Genomic DNA, 22,655 nt, shown 5'->3' on the forward strand with positions numbered 1-22,655 from the left:
CAAAAAAAAAAAAAATTTTAACTGACTTTGGGTGTATTAGGTGACTTTGCTAAAAGAGCAGGGGCAGGGAAGCATCACAAGAGGATGGTTAGCGGAAGTTATGGCTTGTATCTAGATGTTACTCCAAAGCCACAAGAGCTCATAGATAGGGATTTTTGGAGCTGGCCAGATGTAGAGTTTGTAATATTGGGATTAAAGGTGTATGATACTTCAGTCTACTGCTTGGAATTAGCATAGCTGTGGGTGTGGCCAAATGTATTTACTGAAGATGGAAGCCCCGCCCAAGATGGAAGCCCCACCCAGCCTCACCCAACACCTGGAGCCTGGATGAAATGAAAGGGAAAGGCAGCTTGCCGGTTGCTGCTGCTGCTTCCTGCCTGCCCTGCCATGCAGTGTTTCTCCTCAGTGGTGACTCTGCCATGCCACCCGGCCTTGGAGCCATCCACCTGTGAACTGAAACTTCTATGAACTGTGAGCAAAAAAATAAACCTTTCCTCTTTTAACTTGTGAGTGTAGGGTATTTGGTCTCAACATCAAGAAAAGTAATGAAGATAATGAGGTATAGGTGGATAGGAGTAACTTCTAATGTTTTATAGAACTATGGACGACAACAATAAACTGTATTTCAGGACACTAGTAGAGAGGATTTTGACACAAAGAAATGGTAAGTGATAAGCTAATGGATATCATGGTTACCCTGATCTGATCATTATAAATCATACATGTATTGAAATATACTGTACCCCATAAATATGTATAATTATTACATCAATTTAAAATATATTAAAGAGGAAAGAAACACAGAAAATCCAAAAACTGGGATGGAAGGGATGGCATGGGGTCAGCACAAGGCCTCAGCAGCCAACCTCCTCCTGGTAGTAGGGTGGATACTCCGAGCCCTCCCCTGGGCCATGCCTTGCAGGACTAAGCCACTGGGTGGGGATGGAATTGACCATATCAGGATACTGTGGGGTTGAGGGGTCCTAGACCCCAGATTTCCCTGCAGGCCTTGGACAGAGCAATGTGGGGGAGAGACAGAACCAGCCAGGAGAAGCTGGCCCCAAATGGCTTCCTGTCTCCTCCTCTCCCATCAGCTTGTGGTTTCCACACCCACAAAGATTTCAGGCCCTTTTAATGAAAGAAAACAGTGGGCTTTTTCTCTTTCTTTCCCTTTTTGCAAAATGATGGGGGTGGGGATGGTGAGGAAAAGATGATAAGACATGGGTCCCCTAGGAAAGGGCCAGGCCACAGCTCTAAAATACAGGAGTTTTGAGGAGCCCCACCCAGGTGTCCCACCATGGGAAGGAGGCTGAGGGAGGGTAGGACAGTAGTGTCCAGAGCAGCTGGGGCCCAGCCAGCCCCTACCCCAAGCCTGCCCCCCACCATGGCCCTCCAGATCCCCCCATCCGCTCTTGGCCTAAGCAGCTCTACTCAACCCTCTGTTCCCTGCTATTACTGCCATCTGAGTATTGGACATGGCCCCCCAGCCAGGGGCCCCTGGACTGTGAGATAATGTGAAATACAAGTGTGGACCAAAGCCAGTGTGGACCTCCATTTTTAAGAAAAAAAAAAGTATATATATATATATATATATATATATATATATATATATTCACATCAAAAACCTGCATAGCAGTGGTACCTTTAGTTTATCTTGCCTAATGATGTCATAACCATCTTACTTTGCATAAGTACACTCTGTGGTGTTCACACAACAATGAATTGTTTAACAATACATGTTTTCGAATGGGTCCCTGAGACAACATACAACTGTATATCTTTTAAAGGACAGAACTTGCATTTTAAAAGAGCTTATCGTACATGCATTTTATATTGTAAAGAGGTCCTGAGATAGATTCTGTCCTAATATTGATCAAGAGCAACTTTATATCAAGGGAAAGAATCTCTAAAAATGTCCCAGTTACTTTATCATGATTTCATTCATTCTCCAGGAAAATCCCACCTGGCCATTGTCCAGCGGGTCAATAATGAGGGAGAAGGAGACCCTTTCTATGAGGTAATGGGAATCGTCACATTAGAAGACATCATAGAGGAGATCATCAAGTCAGAGATCCTGGATGAAACTGATCTGTACAGTAAGTGCACAGCTTTGGCTCTTCTCCAGGGTCATCGTGTTTTTCTCTGAGACCCTTGGGTCAGATCAGTTTGGCATATAGTGTGAAAGATGTCAGGGAAGAGGCTGTACACTGATATATGTCAGCCACCTTTGCCTGGTTCTGGCATGGCAAGATACCCGAGCTTGGATCACCCTGAATCACTAAGACCCCACTAGCTAAATGTTCATGAGGCAGGAACCTTTGGGAACTGAGCTAAGAGTAGGAGAAAGAGACTACCCAGCCTGGAGATGAAAAAGGTCTAAAGAAAACAGCATGTACCCTAGATGGCAGCCAGAGGCTTCTACCCTTGTTTCTGTTTCCCTTTGTTGTCCCTTTGTTGTCTCTTTATTTACCTAGATGCAGATCCCAGCTCTCCTTAGAGTTCTACTCATATCAAGCCATCAATGAGCAATGGAGACTGCCATAACTGCTCTCTTCCACCTTATGTAAAAATTTAAATGTCCTGCTTCATAAACCTGCTGTTCTTCATCCTTATACCTCTTACCACCACCATGGTAGCTGTCTAGCTTCCCCACACCCTGCTTCTGCCTGGACCAAGCACCTGCTTGGATCCCATCTCTGCTCCTTCTTCTTTCTGATTTCCTCCTCCTCCTCCTCCTCCTCCTCCTCTTCAGGAGCAATATAGACACATCTCTGCAGAATACAGTTTTAGGGGGTTACTTTTCAAATCTTTGCTTGCAAATATTCTAAAGGCATGCCTTGTCTCTGGGATGGGAATGTTATTCTTGCGAATCCCTAGGCCAGAAACTGTTTCTCAGAATTTCATCCCATGGGACAGCCATCCCTTTCCCTCCCTTCAGATAACTCATTCCTTAGTTTTCTAGAAACAGCTTTTCAGAAACTGGCTCCTGATAGCAAAACAGCTTTAACACCATAAGGCAGTCAGTGGTGCAAAAAGAGCATCTTCCCTTTTGACCAAGAGATCAAATCTAAAAGGTGGGCTAGGCTTTCACAGAAAACAGCTGGAGTGTCACAGCATCTCCTCCAGAGACCTGGCATTGCTGTGCTGCACTGGCCAAGCTGTCTCTTTAAACAGGGATTGAGCTCTCCTTCCCATTCTAGGTTCCATTCTCCACCTTCGTCTATCACTTTTGCACTAGAATTCCTGGATGTCTCAATAAGCACATTGGTGAAGACATTCCCTCTAAAGGGCTAATGGCTGATGGTAGCCTGAATGAGTAAGCTCTTCCCAGAGCTTTTGTTTGAGCAGACTTAACCTTGGAAACACCCACTATTAAAATCAAAATTTATAACAGCTAGATCTTGAAACAGGAGTATATGCCAATCAACAGATTAATAGTTAAAGAAAATGTGATATTTATACACAGTATATTACTACTCTACCATGAAGAAAGATAAATTTGAGGCATTCATAAGCAAATGGATGCAATTTGCAAACACAATGTCAAGTGAAACAAGCCAGACATACAAGTTTAAATATCAAAAGATTTCTCTTCTATGGAAAACTCAAATACTAATTTATTTCACTTAAGAGAGAGTCTTTTTTGTCTATGACTTATACTCAGAAACATTTTGGTCATTCTTTTAAGATCATGATATACAATATATTAACATATTATTCTTTTTTTTATAGAGGTGCTATAAATTTTTTCATAGAAGTGCTTTTTATGTTTTTTTATTAATAGCTACTTTTGCATTACAATAAGACTTAAAAATCATGAAGCAGGAAATCAGAGAAATGCTTCTTTAATGAGGAAGTATTAAGGGACATTCTGTTCAGTTGTTGTTGTTGTTGTTGTTGTTGTTGTTGTTGTTGTTGTTTTTTCTTGTGTTACCGGGATCGAACTTGAGACCTCACACTTGCCAGGCAGGCGCTTAAGTCACTGAGCTATATCTCCAGCTTAAGTGACATTCTGATGTGGGCAAAAATATAGTAAGCAGAAGGCTGCTCACCAATAAGGGCAGAAGACATGGGTCCCAAATCTGTATTTGTTACATACTTGTGCAGTGATCTTCTTTCTACAGGAGAAGGTCAAAGTTTTCCTACCCTTAAATAAATAAGCTAGCATAATTTTCTTAAGAGCTCGGAAGACTGAGGAGTCAGGAGTACCGTGTTTCCTTTTACATGGCCCCAGCCTCCCACATAATCTGAACTCATGGCCCAAGATCTCCCCTCTAGCTGCCCTTGAGGAGAAGTGTTAGGACAGTGGCCAAGTGACACAGTTGAAGGCAGGCCCACGGAAGAACTCGGGGGTTGGAGGGCACCCTTTGTCTTGGAGAAGGAAACCCCAAGGGCCAGAAAGACACAGGCTCCAACAGGAAAGGGAGTAAAAATGGAAGCTAGAGTCTGGACTGCTAAATCCTGTCCTAGAGGTTCATCCCCTTTACTTTCTACCCCATCCGGTCCCTTTGCACTAGAAGAATTCTGCCACCCTGTTGTTTTCCAGACCTAGTTTGAAGAGAATTCAAATCTTTTTCCTGTTGCCCTTAGCATGATAGGATAGCTGTTTTAATTTTTGTTTCATTTAGGGAAAGCAAAATAATAATAATAATAATAATAATAATAATAATAATAATAATCAAAGAAATCTCTTTACCAATATTTTTTTTCTAAGAGAAGCTTAAATAAGCAGGATGGAGAACATTTATAAGTTGGATTTATTTGTAAATCCAACAAAGTGGATTCTTATGTAACTTTGATACAAACAGACAATGTAAAGTATAAAAAAGTCAAACACACAAAAATGAAGTCCCCAACTGTATTGTACTACTGGACCCTATTGCACTGTACAGTGAGCCCCAACAGTGCAGCTGTGACGTTGCACAGCAGGCACGTGAGCTACTTCCACATTTGTTTACATAAAGTTTTGTTTGTATCTGTGAAAGTTCACAAGTCCAGTGTTCCTAAGTCAGAGACTTACTGTATAGGATCTTAAGAGTCCCGGGACTTGCCCAAGTCCCCCACCTAAAGAATATTTTTTTGTTGTAGGCTCATTTTTATTTCTTTTCCTTTCTTTTTTCTAGTATTTCTTCTGATTCTCCCAAGTGGAAGGGTTGGGAATATTGTAACTAATAAGAGTGGTGTGCCCCAAGTAGGGCGTGGCTCACATCAGCAGATACAGACCAGATAAACCTGGTTCTAGAAAAGGAGGGCAATTAAGGCAGAGACTGTCTGGTCCCTGAAAATCCCCTTGATGTCAAGAATGCCAGTCCTAGGGCTAAAGAGATAGCTCAGTAGAATAAGCACCTTCCTGGCAAGCACAGGGTCCTGAGTTCAATCCCTGGTACTACAAAAAAAAAAAAAAAAGAATGCCAGTCCTTCATGTTTGTATGACTTTGTGTATAAACTTTCATGTGTAGTGTACTGTTGGAGTCACATAGCAGTTAGACAAGGTAAGTAAAACTGCTATTAAATATTTCAGCCCGCTTGTATAGATTAAAGCAAACAAAAACTGACGCATAGAAAGGTTGCAAGGTTAGTAAGTAGGGAACAAGAGCTTGAATGCTACAAGGCTGAGCTTGGAAAGCCCAAGCCAGCTCTTCCGTTTTCTGCTGTCCACTATTGAGTACAAAGTGCTAAGAGTATTAGAGCTATGTTCCACCTGTTAACCCTAATCATTATCCTTCCTCTTCCCGGGAAAGAGATGTAATTTCTTCTAGAGTTGGCACTGCAGAAGTGTGTTTCGTTCCAAAGAATCTGCCTGTCCTCTTTGACTCTGGAAAAATGTCGAAAGACCACCAATGATTTTGATTCTGAGATAGCTGCAATCTGTCCCATTACCCTGCAGCTGACAATCGGAAAAAGCAAAGGGTCCCGCATCGAGAGAGGAAGCGGCATGACTTCTCCTTGTTTAAGCTTTCCGACTCAGAGATCAAAGTGAAGATCTCGCCACAGCTTCTGCTGGCCACACACCGCTTCATGGCCACAGGTAGGACCTGCCTGACCCCCAGTCTCCACCCGTAGTAGTTGCAGCAGAATCTAGGATGGGGCCAGGAGCCTCTCACTTTAATACCTTCCAACCTTATTCCAAAATGTGACCAGTGCTGGGAACCACTGTTCTAGGAAGAAGGTTGCCTTCCGTAGAGTGACGGGAGGCCACACTGTGTAAGGAGCCCCAGTGATCTCTAGGGAGGACAAGAGTACAGTGCAACTCACCCCTCTCTTCTGCTCAAGAAACAGAAGAAGCCACTGCCACACTTCTTTTTTCCTGCACTTCCTGGCTGGAGCTGGATGTCAGCCCCCATAGTGATTGAATTGGAGTGCCGCAGGGTATTTGTCCTGGAGGGCAAGGCATTGTCCTACCCAATAAGACCTAGGGACTGGGTGCCCTCCAAGGGCCACATAAGCAGTGAGCAACAAGTTCTTAAAATACAGAAGTGGATTTTCAATGTTGGCGTCTTTAGAAAAAAAAAAGAAAATCTAAAGATAAACTCTTCTTGGAAAGAAAGTAAAGTTTGTCTTTGAACTTTCTGATCCTTTCATTCATGCTAAATGACCTAGAAAGATCACACCCACCACTAATTTCAGTATATAATTAATCCAACATGTATGTATTGATTAAATAATGAAGGCTTCAAATGCCAAACAATAGAAACATTTAAATTAGAGATTCTTAGAGTTTTCAACATGTAATCTAGTAGTTTAAGTACAGATTTCTTTCAACTACTGGCTAATTCCTCAGAACAAAACAGGTGTATCTGTTTAACATAATAATAGGCTGGAAGTACAAGCCATGATAAAAATATACGGTAAAAATTTAAAATTTTAAAATTATTACAGTAAAAGTCCATTGCCATTAATCCCTCTCAAAATACTCCACCTTACTGCAAACATACCCCATTGGTCTTGACACCTTCTTTTTTTAATTTTAAAGAAGAAAACAATAAAACAGTGATGCAGAGTTTCAAGACAAGATAATAGGTGATTAACAAGGACACTTTCTGAAGCAGTTCTGGAAGTCTTTTATGTCTCTCTGAGGTGCGAGTGTGGGTGCTACTTCTGAGTACACTGAACAAAAAGGCCGGCGAATGTAACACTATGGTGTGTTCTCATCCACTTGATTCACCAGATCTGGCACCATGACTTCTGTTTCTTCCCACAGTCACAGTGCAACTAAAGTTATGAAAAAAAACACTTCCAGAACTGCTTCAGACAGTGGCAAGAATGATGGGATAAGTGTGTGCAAAGTAGAATGGAATGTTTTAAAGAGGATTAATGGCAATATATCTTTTACTATAATTTCTGTGGTTTAAACGTGCATCACATTTTAAATGACACCTTCTATAAATATATAGTAACATCTGGTAATATGCAAATTGATATGCAAATGTACCGTGATTATTCAACTTTAAATAAAATCAAGGAGAAAATGAAAGACAAAACTGACATTTTCAAAATGATAACTTGTTTCTCTTGAGATGTCACTGAAAGGAAAACCATCCCCAGAGAGAATGAGGGCAGCCCTGAGGCATACACATGGGTTTAGGTTTCCAACAAATCCAGAAGCCTCACCAGCCTGGAACCCTGGAGCATGAAAGAGGTGCTCTAGTTCCAATCTCAGTAGCACCCATTCTGACTCTTCTAAGCTGCTGATACTAGAGAGGGCGGGGCCAGAGGTGCTGACCCCACTCCCCAACTGTACCCTAGAAGTGGAGCCCTTCAAGTCTCTCTACCTTTCGGAGAAGATTCTTCTGCGACTTCTGAAACATCCCAACGTGATCCAGGAGCTGAAGTTTGACGAGAAGAACAAGAAGGCCCCAGAACACTACCTCTACCAGCGCAACCACCCTGTGGACTACTTTGTGCTGCTGCTACAGGTGAGCAGCAAAGTCAGGGGACTTTCAAGGCCAAGACAAGGCATCTATAGAGTACAAAGGAATGGTTATGCCTCCTTCAATGCTGGCTGCCAAGATTCGGCTGGCTGCCTTGGGGACAAAGGAAATTAGGAGGGCACTTCTACATGACCCATAGGAGAGCCTAGATATGGAAAACTTATGTCCTAGGAATGATGGGATCTTTGATGGCCTTAATCTGACTGCTCAGTGTTGTTTGGGGTGGGTAAGTACCTCCCTGGTTAGAGGGGTTCTATCTCTGGACTTCTAAAACTGCTATTCTGCAGATCCCAGCACCTCCTGTCTCTGCATGAGTAACCCCCAAAGCGAGACTGTCTCCTGTCTCCTAAATCGCAGGCAATTCTAATTGAAAATCTTTCCTGTGGGGAGCTGAACTCTTACCCTTTCTGACTTCCCACTGGTGCTCGCTTTGCTCTCTGGAAGCACATGGAGCACAGTTGTTTTCTGTGCCACATTTCAGCCTTTGCAGCTCCTTGAATCTTCTCTCTCTTCAGAGAATCAGGAAGGGAGAAAAAGGATGGAGTAACTGAAGTGCAGCATCTTCCAGGTATTCATATCGTCATCTGCCCTGGGTGCCTGGGCAGGCCCGTCTTAGTAAGTGTCAGGTGTCAGCTACAGTCCACTGGAACACAGATGCCTGACCTGGCTCCACAGCTTTCTCTGTCACTGATTCCCTCTCTTCCCAGCAGACTCTTGTGACCCCTAAACAGAGTGATGATTTTAAGATCTTGATAAAATTCACACTGACTTAGAAATGACTTTCCTTTTTTTGCAATCCACCTCACCCTATCTGCTAGAAATGGAGATGGGTCCTGCTACATCATCTATATAATGCAAAGTGTATGTATAATCCTTTGATGCTTAATAAAAATGCAGGATTTCAAATTAAAGTGTGAAGGGAATAAAATGTCATAGGTAAAGGGTAGGCTCAAAACTGGGAAAATCTGCCTTTAACTTTCCAACGTTGCCATTTCCTAACTAACCTTGACCAAGTTAACCTCTGTGAACCTCAAAATTGATTCATCTCTTAAACTAGGGACAAAAATGGTATGGATCCCATGAGGCTATAGGGATAATTGAATGAGAATCTAGACAAGGCCTGTTGCATAGTATCAGTTCCCTGGATATTCTGTACTGCACATTAGCTGTCATTATCATCTGTGATGAACTCAACAAGCTTGAGAAAAGGTTAGGTTTTATTTAAGCCTAACTTAGATTAAGCCTAATCTCAGACTAAGCCAGTGGGGAAGTTTAGCTTGTGTTTGGACCTATGTGGTGGAGAGGTCACTACTGTACTCAAGGAGGGAGTGGTTCTTCATGACTGGGTGCTGCGTTGTAAACAACGAAGCAATGGATTTACTGCAAAGAGCCACCAAAGTTGTAGCTGCTATTTTTGAAATGCAAACCTGGATATAATTAACTTGTCCTGCGATGCAAATGTGGGTCCTTGTGCGAGCCAAGCAGGAGTGCTTAGTGTCCTAGTGAATAACAGATTTGAAAGTGCTCAAACACACCCTCAGTACGCTACTTCTTTCCTCAGGGTAAAGTGGAGGTGGAGGTTGGTAAGGAAGGCCTTCGCTTCGAGAATGGAGCCTTCACCTACTATGGTGCCCCTGCCATCATGACTACTGCTTGCTCAGGTATTCCTGGTTCAAAGCCATAGCTTATTGAGGAGACAAAAGAATATTGTAGGAAAAGCATCTAGGCTCAAGTCTGGACTCCTCTTTTGACTTCTGTTACAGACTTTGGACAACTTATTTGACTACCTGAGTTTAGTCTCCTCCGCAAAATAGGTATAAACAGTCACTTTCATTCAGAGTTTGTACTTAAAGAAATAAATGAGGAAAAATTAAGTTAAAAGAGGCAATCACATTATCAAGTGTTGGAGTAGAGTATATATTTCTCTCTATATGAAAGGATAAGTCTATTCTGCTTTTTACACTCTTTTCCTACCCTTCCATTTGTTTTCACAGCGTTCGTTGTTGCTGGGGGTGGAGTGGAAGTGGGGATCCCCTAATCAGCTGTGTTTTCTGATTTGCCTCTGAAACCCACTGCATCCTTCTGTCCTTAGATAATGACGTGCGGAAGGTTGGAAGTCTGGCTGGATCCTCCGTCTTTCGTATGTATCTCTCAAACCTCTTCCTTGTCCTCCCCATCGTGGTCTTGCCTCAGCCCACTCTGGGGACCTGGACCAAGCCCTCTGAGCCCGGGCTGGGCTAATACAAATGCTGGCAGCCTCTTTGTAATATTCTTCCAGGGACACTGCTTCCTGCCAGGTACCCACAGACTACAGGGACTTAGGTTCCACATGTCTGGAATGCTTTGTGTGGCTTCTTTGCTCATGCATAACTGATGAATGGCGGTAGGGGGGTAGATTTGTGAAGAGAGGTACCATTCGTTGCCACCTGCCGGGGAATGCCGGCAGGTAGTTTGTGCACTTGGTGGAGGATCAGCCTTTTCATTCTCTGCAATGTTAGCTCACCTCCGGCTTTCACTTGAAAACTCTCATGTGCTGTCACTGTGTCTGTGGCATTTGTCCTCAGTCAGAAATGACTCTGAGATTTGGAGATATAAATCTCAGGCTGCTGCAAAGTGTTGCTTATCTGCTTCTCTTCCTTTGCTCGTCACCTCTCAGCTGGTGAAAAGGTGGCTGCTAGCTGGCCATGCATGCTGCCAGGGGGGCTGGCGCAGGGATCAGGGCTGGTTTGCTCGCCCGTCTGTGCTGCACTTTCTTGTTGCTCCGTGTGTAGGGTGCTTGCACCTTTGTTTGGAGGGCATGGCACTTACTGTGTATTCAGAAAACACTCTATCTCTAGATTTCCTTTTGATTCACTGATCTGAATTTTGCATTGCTGTGTTTGCAGTAATCACTTTAATGCCAAATAGAGATCTTTCCCCTAATCATAAAAGACATTGTTATGCTTTATATTTTGATTTACAGAGGGTCCCAGTGCTTGATATGACAGTCGCTAAGACATAGAAAAGGAGATACCAATTTACAGCAAAGGAAACTAAAGAAATTATTTGCTTCAAGTCACCCAGCAAGTTGGTGACTTAGCTAATTCATCCTGGTGTCTTGACTAGTTCATAGAGCACAGTGAAATACAGATTTTAAATCCATTGTGTTCCAGAATGCAGTAGCTACACAAAAATAGTCGTGCAATTTACCATGTCATTTTATGTCCCGGCCCTCCAGCTGACTGAAATGAAGTCTATTTTTTTTTTTTTTTGGTGGAACCGGGGATTGAGCTCAGGTCCTTGCACTTGCCAGGGAAGCACTTATTCCACTGAGCCATCTGCCTGGCCCCTGAAATGAAGTCTAAGAACCTTTCCACACTTAACGCTTTGTAGAAGTTGAGATAAAAGAGATAAATGTAGGGCTGGGGAGATAGCTCAGTAGGATAAGCACTTGCTTGGCAAGTTTAAGGTCCTGAGTTCAATCCTTGGTGCCGCAAAAAAAAAAAAAAAAAAAATCAAATTTAAAAGAGATAAATGTAAAATAAAAAACCATGGTACATTGTGATACCTATGTAAGCCAACCAATCTCAATCAAGGTTGGTGAAGGAAATGTCAGTTCTCAGTATGCGTGTCGGATGGGTGCAGAGCAGGTTACAGGCCTAGATAAGCTTTTATTTTCAAAATGAGACTTCCATGATTTATCACATTAAGGACTGCCATTTTAACTAGAAGTGCTCACCCTGTTCTGGCTCTTCCAGAAGATGAAAGAGATGGGAACACTGAGAAAAAAGAGCTGCATAAGGCTCCAATGTATATGACTTTCTTTTAAAAAAGAGGAGAGAGAGAAAGAAGAAAGGGAGGGGGGAGAGAGAGAGAGAGAGTCCAATTTCCTCCTTCCTCCTTTCTTTCCTGGCCCTAGTTATTTCTATCATAATCCTTCAATTTTATAAGTGAATTTATACTGCTAATCTCTCCTTTAAAACCAGTTAACTAAAGAAAGTATTGAACTTGCTTTCCTTCTCCACACTTCTGAGCATCTTCATAAATTTTCCAAAGGAAAAAGAAATATTTTTGGCCATTAGGGGTAAAAAGTCATTTTTCCAGGCCAGAGAGATAGCTCAGTAGAATAAGTGCCTGCCTGGTAAGCATGAGGTCCTGAGTTCAATCTCAGGTACCAAAGGAAAAAAAAAAAGAGTCATTTTCCTTCTTTCCTCAACCCTTCCCAACTTAAGAGAGTTCAGCATGAAGTACTTATGTCTGCCCACACCCTACAATTGTTGGCCCAGCTGAGTGCTAACCGCACAGTCCAGCCCTCGGTGGTATCCTTCACTGACCAAGAATCTCAGTCTGTAGGTTGAGGGAGAGGTTAATCCTAAAACAGGGCAGTAAAATCTTGTCAGATCTTGGCCTAACACACCTCTGGTTCCTTGAAACCAGGCCACAGCTGACTCAGCTTTTGAGCATGAGAAGTGAGATGAAGAATTTGCCAGAATACTGGCCCTCTGGCCTGTGCCTCAAAGTTGAATGTGAGGTTACAAGGAAGTCTCTCTGGTTTTCTTGTGTGGACATGGAGGGAGAGGAGCAGAGTCTACACTGGCTCCATTATCTTCGGGGCTGGGAATGAGCCTGGGTGTCTAGAAGCTCCTTGGCCAAACTTTGGATACCAGGAACGGGTGCATCAGGGAGGGATACAGTTTTCTATGCATTTGATTCTACGTGTTTGATGATGTATAGATTTAAGTCAAGAAGAGCTATAATTTTTCTTGAGACTGAGGGTTTCTTATTCCAGTGTGTCTCACAATAAGCCCCATTCAAGTATCCATTAACATCTTATGTCACAATTAATGATTATCAGGGAGGTATAAGGCCCCTCTCTTGCTCCCCTGTATGGATAAGCAGTTTCAGATAAATTCATGTGGCACAGAAAATAATACCACAGAAGCTACCTGCTTACCTGTGCGTCTTCCTGTGGGCTGAGCTCAGTTGGCTCTTTGGAAGGGACTCTGAGAGTGATCAGATAAGACAGGTGAAGTCAGATGCCCTTGCAGCAATACCACTGATTGGGATCAAGCTGGGGAAGCCATGGAGTGTTGCTACACACTCCACCTGCCCCGGCCCAAGTGACAGCCAGTTCCAGTTCCAGTTCTTATCAGGAGAAGGGAAAAGGAAGTAGAAAGAGAGGTGCTGTAGGGCACTGTACATGCTCAGAGATGACTGTTATTTAATTCACCGAGTTGACTTCCATTATAGCTGCTAGCATTTTGTCCTTCCTTTGTCCTGATCCTCTAGCAAGGCACAGGTCCTCGCCAGCACTGTGACCCCTGAAGGAGTGCCTCACAGGCCCAGGCAGGGGCTGGCAACTCAAGTATGGCCCTAGCAGAAGCATACGCTTGGCCTTCGGGTCTCGGATGCCTGCGCATGTGCCCTCCCATACCATGTGGGCCACAGAGGCAGCTCAAAAGCACAGTGGAATGCAGTCCTGGGAATGCTGCCTGCCCTGCCTGCAGGCGCTGCCTGTGCTTGCCGTTGGCCTCTCTGATTCCCTGAGGTCATGTGCATCTTTCAGGAGGACTCCAGAAAAGCCTTCTTTTCTGGTCCTTCTGGGGAGTAACTTTGTAAACTTCCCATATTTTCAGAGGCGAGGTTCATTTTTGCAGAGAAATGTGATGTTGTAAAGATCCAGAAATAGACTGTCTCACCCACTTTGCTCTTTGTCTCTCTCCTTTTGTGTTTATCTTCCCCTTCATTACTCACATGCCCTTGGCCCTGCCTCTTTAGTGCCTGTCTCTGTGTCACATACCTTCGCCTTCAACAGAGGGGACTCTCTGGCAGGCTCCCCAGGTAAACATGCATGGATATCATGGGTCTCAGTAGATCCAGAGGTCTACTAAACAGGGTTTGCAGAGGACCTTTGGGCTCTGCATTGTCCTCCGTATGACCGAGTCTCTTCCAGCAGCACTCCAATGACTAAGGCATAGCACATCACACAGGTAACATTCGTCTGTACAACAGCCCAGGCATAACTGATTCAGTAGCATCATTTATGAATGTACCTTCCGGGATGTATCTGTGTGAATACATGGAAAAGTGGTAGTATTGAGGGACAGCACAAGTTTTTCCTCCTTACTTGTTTGACTGCAGAGTAGATGGCTAAGAAGTACATCAAGAGAAAAGGGGGGTGGCCGGGGAGATGGCTCAGTAGAATAAGTGCTTCCCTGGCAAGGGCCTGAGTTCAATCCCCGGTTCCAGAAAGAGAGAGAGAGAGAGAGGAGGGAGGGAGGGAGGGAAGGAGGGAGGGAAGGAAGGAAGGAAGGAAGGAAGGAAGGAAGGAAGGAAGGAAGGAAAAAGAAGGGAGCTAGCCAAATAGCTCAGTGGATTAAAGCACCTGCAAGCAGGCGCAGGGGCTTGGGGTTCGATCTCCGGCCAGCTATGCTAGCCCTGCCCCCTGGGCTCACTAAGCTGGCAATTGAGACTGGGGTGGTGGTGCACGCCTGTAATCCCAGTTCTTGGGAGGCTGTAAACAGGCAGATCACTACAGGTCAGATCTAGTAGTGAGACCCTGAACTCCCTGTAGACCCTTCCCTAAAATACAAAAAAAAAAAAAAAAAAAAGGGAGAAATACTGAGACACTATTGGCTTTATGTCTACCTCTTTGTCTTCCAATATTCCTTCTACATGCCCTCTGCCTTTAGCTAACCTTGAACCCATCCTTATTTTCCTAGCAATGGTACTATGTGATGGTTATATTTCCTCTGACTCTATAAAACAATGCTAAAATGATGTAAAATTTTGAAAATAACTTTTTCAGGTTTAGCCTCTCATTTAATTAAATAACCTTTTTAATCAAGTAGCAGCTTAGAACTTCAAGTTCAAATGACTGAGCACAGTGCAATAAATATAAACAAACACATAGCTGTTCATGTTGTTTTTATCTCTAGAAATTAATCTCGTAGGCCCATAGAACAAGTAAGACTAAACCAGGAATTTATTTATAGAATTGCCCTGTAGTTAGGAATTCACATTTCTTATAGCTTCTGTTTCCCTTATCCCAGTGCACCCTACCATATCCTCAAGCATCAGGAATTAAGTTGTGGTTAGACATGGTAGCACACACCTATAATCCCAGCTGCTCAAGAGGCTGAGGCAGGAGGGTCAAAATTTAAAGCTCAGCCTGTGTCTCAAAATAAAATGTTTTAAAGGACTCAGGGTATAGCTCAGTGGTAGAGCACTTGTCTAATGTGCATGAGGCCCTGGATTTAATCCATAGTATCTTTAAAAAAAAATCATAACATTTTGCAGTCTAGAGATAGTGAACCCTCAACATCAAAAAGCTACAACATCAAATCCCCATGTCTATAAGGTCAGAAATATTCCTGTCGACTTCCCTGTTCTCCCAAATCACATTTCTCCATCAAAAGCCCTGTGGTTCCTGTCTTCATCTGTTCAATACAAACAAGCCACCTTCTCAAATTTCACAAAAGTTTCTCTCTCACTGAATGGTGATTTTCCATTAAGAAATAAATCCATCCTTTGTTTGTGAGTGCTCATGCCTTCATGAAAACTTAAGGGTAGTGCAGCCAATGTAAGATGCTAGCCTGGCACCCTCACCAGCATGCCAGCAAAATGAGCTACGACCTCATCATGTACCTTCGAGATCCCTCACACACCACAAACCTGGGGGAATGTAGAGCGTGCCACGAATCTTCCACAGAAAGGGAAGATACACATTTTAAAGGTTTTCAACCAGAAGACTCAAAGCAGTAATACAAACAACTGAATTGTAATTTCCAGTTGAAGGAATATTAATTCTAATTAATCAGTAAGTATTATGCAAACTGTCCTAGCAAGCCGGTGTCAGAGAAAAATCACCAATTCTTACTATACTGACCCTCACAGGAGGGGCTGAGACTTGTGCTTCTACTCTACCTGATCCATGTGCTCTTGAAAGCCCCTTCAGCCTTCGTCCGATTCTCCATGACTGTGGGTGTTCAGCCCAACAGGACGCCCACCAGTGGAGAAGCAAGAGCAAGGACAGCCTTTTCCTACTCTTGGTTCAGCTCTGCAAGATGGAGCAGGGATGGATGGGAATAGTGGGAGAAAACAAGGTAGGGAAAGCCTTGCTACCCCTTTGGTTCTTTGCCCCTGTTTTTTTTTTTTTCTTCGGTCTCTTTGTATAGTCAACTACCCAGGCTCCCCAGTGACAGGGTAGATAGCTGCAGGACCTACTTACAGTAGTGCCTCTGTCACTCTCATTTCTGTCCTGTATCACCAAAGAAGAAACCTCAGAAACCTGGTGTTGTGTGGAAAGAAATCTTGGACACCTTCTAACCACATACTTGATTTCTGATCTAGAAACATATATATTGATCCTTAATCTCATCTTATACAGGGAAAAAGATAATCCCCTGAAACTACTTAAGACTTTAAGTTCTAAAATAAGTGGTTATTATTTTATCTGACCTTCAGACATAGGCAGAAATTTTGTTCTTACAAAACATTAAGGAAACAGACTGTGAAATTAAGCCATTGGGTCGTGGTTGTATGTAAAGTAAGTAGGTTGAGGGATGAAGACTAGAATCCAAGTCTTAGACCCTACACTCCTTCCATTGGCAGGGGCCTTGCTGCACTTCTGAATGTAGGCATTTTGTGCATTCCACGGGGCTATGATTCAGGTATCTCAGCCATGCTAGTGAAAATGATGTTCACGTCGGATTGATAGCAGGGGCCCTTGCAGCAAGTACTGTGAAAATATCTGCTATGTGACTACAAATCATTATCCACGGATGTTTCTTTCTATTTGAACCTGAGTATCCAATAAGATAGCAGAGTGGCTTGTGGGTTACCTCCAGCATGGGATGCAGTTAGCCGTGTTTGTAGGTATTTTCATTTTAGTTGAAACCTCTGATTGACCCCACTGTAGATATCCTTCCCCCTCTCCAGATTTATTTCTTCTCTTGATAGTGGAGGTGATGTTGAGTTAGCGATAGCAATTCCTCCAAATCAGCAAATGCGGAGACAGAGAGATGTCAAAACCAAAGGTTGTTTTTCAGTGCCCAACTATCCATGTGTAATGGGCTCTGAGGGCTAAGACCTTGGAGTTTTATCCCATAATACACAGTGAATCTCTAAAAATAGTCCTTCTACTTTGTGAAATGTGGCAAATGGAAATATTCCTTTGGGCTGGCTCTTGCATACTTGTAAACATTTGGGAACCATTAAAACTCCGTGTAATGTGAGTGAGTTCATCTGGGATCCCAAGTTGGGCTAGCTTGCCGAGTTCACTTTGAGCTTTGACAGAGGACTGACTTGGCATTTGGTTGTCTGATGTTAAACACTACACAGAATGGTGAATGGTAATTATCTTAGTTTGTACTCTTATAAGCCTATGCAGTTACACTCTCCCATCTGATTTGGAGAATCCATGACCAAAAGAAGCTGCCCCCCTCCGTCCCTCACTGATGCTACAGCAGCTCTAGACAGGCAGCCACTGAGCTCTCTTTGCTCTCATGTCCTCATGTGTAAAAGGACAGGAGGACGTTCCACTTTGGTATATTGGGTCCTATTTCCTTGTGAAGGTTCCCAGGATAAAGGTAGTATGCAAGTAATAAGTTTCTGGAACCCCTACGTGGTAGCGCAAAGTGAAGAGATTCTGTCTAGCTTCAGTGACAATATGAACCCTCTTCCCTCTCCTCCCTCACTCTACACCAATTTTATCCCAGCGCCTCCTCCTCTCAGCCTCAGTCACTGCAAGCTGCCAAGCAGGACAGGTGTCTCTTGCAGACTGATCATGAAGCCTGAGGAAACGAGGCCTGTCACCCTTCTCAATAACAGCTGGTGGTCCAGACCGGGAAGTCCTGCCCCCTACCACTTAGGCACATAGAAGCCAATGTAATGTAAAGCCAGAGTGGGCCAAGAACACGCTGGCTGCCTGATCTACCTCCTATCCACAGGTCCTCTGGTCAGTTTTATTCACTGCTTTTTGATCTATCGCCTTTCAGAACTCTTTGCACTATATTTAGGATTTTCTTTGTCACTTTGCTCCCCCAAGCGGTGCCTCTGTGTTTTTAGGAAATGCCAAGGGGAATTATACAACTTGAACTAGTTTGCCATGCTGCTAGGACACTCGTCTGTTACTGATTTCTTCTCCTTTTTATTAAAAGCATTTCTATTTCCATTTGCCTTGCTCAGAAATCTCTGAATGTATGTGCACAATTACTAAAATGCTGAGTCATCAGCATCCTACCTATTGAGGAATGTCGGGCTCTGGGACACAGAACATCGATCTTGCACAATGTTCAGATGAGGCAGGACTTTCTTTGTCATGAAATAAGACTTCTTTTTTCTTTCAAAAATGCTTTTATAGGCCCAAGCTTTGTAAAAAACGGCTGTAATTTTGGTGTTGGAAATTCTTTAGAATTTCGTGAAGAAGCCTTCATACTGACTTCAAAACGAAACAGAACAAAAGACATTGTATCCTTCCAGGGCAACAGCGATGTAGCTTGTGTTTGATGTGAGTCCTTGTGCATGACGGCAGAGTGACTCTGGGTGGGTGCTTGTGAGATGAAGAGAGTTCTGGGGATCTGGGGTGCAGTTGTGGTCTGTATTTCCAACGAGAAGTAGAAGTGATTTAGGCAGAGACTTCTGTGGATGGGAAGAATCTGGTTCCCTCTCATCTTCCCTGAATATATCTTGAACTGCGACAAAAGGGATGAAGATGTGGAACAGCAGGAGCGGGGTAGGTGCAGCCCTTGTCCAGCCAGGCAAGGCAGGGAACTCTCAAGGTGGGATGATGCTTTCTTAAGGTGACTGAAGCCACAGATCCTGCTCCCATCCTCACCCCTTAGTTGTGTCCAAACGGAGTTGAAGCTAAGACCCCCTGAAGCAAGGTCCAGTTTTCCAGACTACTCTCACTCCACAGAGGCTGCTTTCCTGGAAATCTACCTGCCTAGCGACTCCAGAATGGGCCAGGAGAACAAAACACTCACTGTCTCAGCCAGTCATCTCTCAGGACAGCCACTAAAGGACTGGACACACCAGAGTTTATCAGTCTGTTTTCAAGGGAGCAGGACAAAGATGGAAATATACCCTTATCTGCCCAACCCTGTTACTACTTCTAATTACCTTGATGCTTGACTGCTTCCTCTCTGGCACCAGCCCTCCATCACCTGTGGACACCCTGGACATCAGGCTCCAGGATAACACCCAGCCACCGAGCCCCCTTCACATACTCTTATTAAGCAGACAGACAGAATCCTGGCACTCACTATAGGCCTCCCTCATGGTGCTGGCCATGGCCTGAGGCTCCTTGGGTTCTGAGTGTGCGAGATTTAATGCTACCCACCTCCATTTCTGTTGTCCTTCTCCCACCACTGGGTTTAGAGAAATTGGCTTTCTGACTCCAGTACAATCTGAGAGTTCTAAAACCTTTTCTTGAACAACATTCAGATTTTAAATAACCCCGTAGAGAGAACCTTAGGTACAAAGTTGTTCGCTGTATATTTGTACTGAATATCTACTCCAAGCCAGGCACTGTGCTAGACACTCTGTACACATTAATGATATCTCCTTTAAAAAGACAAGATCTCTGCCATCATGGATCTTAGAGTTGAGCAAACCTAACAAGCAAGTACAAACATGTAGTTAATACTTTGGAAAAGTTCTTTGAAGGAATGAATAGGGGTAGTGATAGAGAAAAATGGAATCTTCTTGGGGTAGCAAGGCAAGGCCTTCAGAAGAGGCTATATTTCCAGTGAGAGGCAGGGACGGAGAAGCAAGCAGCTTTGGCAGCAGCAGGGGAATAGGGAGATGGTGTCTACTTGGGAGTGTGGTGGGGTGAAGGAGAACTTGCATGGTGGAGATGCCCAAGGAGTCCAGAGGGCTAGAGGGAAGGGAAGAGGCCCCAGAAAAGATCAGGCAGGAAAGCAGGGCCCAGATCATGGGAGTTTCAGAGCCATAATAAGAAGTGTTTATGCTGGTATACCATAAGGCTAGTCAGTGGTCAAGGATGTTATCCTGGCAGCTTAGGCTAACGCCGAGTATAATGATCCTCTTTTATCTACGTTTTCACTTTCTAGTTGCCCGTAATTAACTATGGTCTGTAAATATTGAATATAAAATTCCAAAAATAGACAATTCATAAGTTTTAAATAACTTTTATTTTAATGTATGGTTATAGTTGCTATTAGTTAACAAAGGTAAGTATTATTAATCTTTCATTGTATCAAAATTATAGGTTGAACTGTATCATAGGGCCAGGGAGATAGCTCAGTGACACAACACTTGCCTGGCAAACTCAAGGTCGTTAGTTTGATTCCCAGTACAAAACAAAACAAAACAAAACAAAAACCCACTTTATCATGGACATGTAAGAGTTAATTGAAAAAAATATAAATATTTAAACCTTTTAAAACATATTTCTGTAAAAAAAAAAAAAAAAACAGCTATCAAAAGCAATGGGAAAAAAGCCAGGTGTCATGGTGCATGCCTGTAGTTCCAGCACCCAGGAGGCTGAGGCAGGAGGATTACTCTTAAGTTCAAGCCCAGCCTGCACTACATAGTGAGACTTTGTCTCAAACAAACAAACAAAAAGAAAAAGAAAAAAGAAAAAAAAAAAGAGAAAGAAAGAAAGAAAGAAAGAAAGAAAGAAAGAAAGAAAGAAAGGCCAGGAAAATGGCTTAGTAGAATAAGCACTTCCCTGGCAAGTACAAGGGCCTGAGTTCAATCCCCTGTTCACAAAAAAAAAAAGGAAGAAAGAAAAAGAATAATAGGGTAAGTCTGTTAGAAGCAAGGGAAAGTGTCTTGAGGATTTGATGGTGATATGTCTTTTATTGTAATAAAAGTTTTAATTTAACTATTCATATTTTGGAGCTGGGGAGATGGATCAGTAGAATAAGCACTCCCCTGGTAAGCGCAAGGGTCTGAGTTCAATCCCTGGTTCCACCAAAAAAAAAAAATTCATATTTTATCATGCCTCATTGGTCAACTGTTTACATCAGTTTCTGTCAAATAATTTTTTTTTTGGTGGAACCGGGTATTGAACTCAGGCCCTGCACTTGCCAGGGAAGTGCTTATTCCACTGAGCCATCTCCCCGGCCCCAGTTTCTGTCAAATAAAAACACTATAGTATGTTCTCATCTACCTTGTTTACTGGACCTGACATCATGCAACCTCAGGTTTCTCCTCAAAGTCCAAAAGACCATCAGGCAAACATTTCGAATCAATTCAGGATGTTAGAACATGCACAACAGTGCAACTACATACACACAAAAAAGACTCCCAGAACTGCTTCAGAATGATGGGGGCAAGGCTGGCAAGATACCTCAGCAGACCAAGTACCTGCTTAGGCAAGTGCAGAGACCAAGGCACCACATGCAGCTCCAGCCCTGCCCCCCGGGCACACCGAGCCAGCCACAGAGACTAGGCCTTACAGTGCACGCCTATAATCCCAGCGCTGAGGAGGCTGAAAACAGAAGTATCCCTGTGAATCCAAGCTGCATAGTGAGACCCTGTACTAAATACATAAAATAGTAATAATAATAAAAATGATGGGGGGCCGGGGAGATGGCTCAGTAGGATAAGCGCTTGACTGGCAAACGCAAGGATCTGAGTTCAATCCCCGGTTCCACCAAAAAAAAAAAAAAAAATGATGGGTTGTGTGTTCAAGATAAGGGGAAGTAGTGAAGAAGGATTGCTGGCAGTGTGTCCTACTGTAACCAGATCCATAATATTTTACTGTATTTTGTTTTATTACACTGTTTACATATAGGGGAAAACAGAATACTTAGATTGGGTGCTGTCAGGGGTTTCAAGTGAGGGTCGTGGAATGTGCCCCCACATATTAGGTGGCCTGCTTTATAAGATCGTAAATGGGGAAAGCAGGCTGTTAGGCAAAGGTGCCTGGATCTGATGGGAGAGAGACACAAAGGATGGGAGTATTGTGCTAGAGGTGGCACTCCACGTGGGGCTGTGGGAATGGCCAGAGGCAAAGGTGACTGCAGGTCACTGGATTAAGTAACAGCAAATAAATGAGTGACATTTACTGAGAAGGACCAGATAGAATTTGAATCCCTAATTCTATACTTAAAACAAGGCAGTGATTATTGTGATTCTAATGAGAAAATAACTCAACCTATTGTTATTTTAATCTTCTTGTTACATGGTTTGCTGGACAGTAACAGCTTGGCAGCTTAAGGGATTGCCTGCCTCTATGACTCAATAAAATAGGTGCTAATCAAATATTGATTGATGGCAGCATTAGCTGAAGAGACAAAGTTAAATTCCCAAGGTTCTACCACCCAAAAGCAAGGAACAGAATCTTTGAAAAATTCGTTCCTTCTTTTGAGTCCCTGAACTAATCTCTGTTATGGGAGGCTTCTTGTTCCCTTGTTTGTTTGTTTGTTTGTTTGTTTGTTTGTTTGTTTGTTGGAAGAAGTGTGGAATGGTTTTGCTGGCTTTGTGGCCTCTGCCCAGTGCTGTCTCAGGGTGGAGGTAATGCTGGAGTCACTTGCAGCACCTGTCTTCTGTTGATCTAAGGGACAGTAACTCAAAGTCCATTTTGAAACCAAATAATCTAGTCTCATTTGAACTTCCCCCCAAAACTTCCTTACAATGTAAAAAGCTGACCAGACATCGAGGACTTTGGCACAGCCTATGGATTATTGCAGCCCCCCACTTAGACCTATCCAAGGGCTAGTACTACCCTAAGCCACACTTTCAGGGGCCCCACCTTGGCCTTTCTCGGTCCCA

The 22,655-nt window shown here is 43.3% G+C and overlaps 1 protein-coding gene across 4 annotated transcripts in view; it reads left to right on the forward strand.

The window, feature by feature from the left end:
- The window catches only part of Cnnm1 (cyclin and CBS domain divalent metal cation transport mediator 1), a 69,275-nt gene that overhangs the window by 32,135 nt on the left and 14,485 nt on the right, over positions 1-22,655 (forward strand). For 2 of the 4 annotated variants that reach the window (XM_004625536.2, XM_023709085.1), the window contains exons 2-7: positions 1,953-2,096; positions 5,888-6,028; positions 7,747-7,916; positions 9,493-9,592; positions 10,024-10,071; positions 13,689-13,751. In XM_004625536.2, the coding sequence (XP_004625593.2) occupies positions 1,953-2,096; positions 5,888-6,028; positions 7,747-7,916; positions 9,493-9,592; positions 10,024-10,071; positions 13,689-13,751 (666 nt within the window). The remainder of the gene's footprint in view (positions 1-1,952; positions 2,097-5,887; positions 6,029-7,746; positions 7,917-9,492; positions 9,593-10,023; positions 10,072-13,688; positions 13,752-22,655) is intronic. The other 2 variants (XM_004625535.2, XM_012513464.2) reach the window with 1 other exon arrangement.

Source organism: Octodon degus, unplaced genomic scaffold (genome assembly GCF_000260255.1).
Source record: "Octodon degus isolate 3935 unplaced genomic scaffold, OctDeg1.0 scaffold00010, whole genome shotgun sequence".
Taxonomy (NCBI): domain Eukaryota; kingdom Metazoa; phylum Chordata; class Mammalia; order Rodentia; family Octodontidae; genus Octodon; species Octodon degus.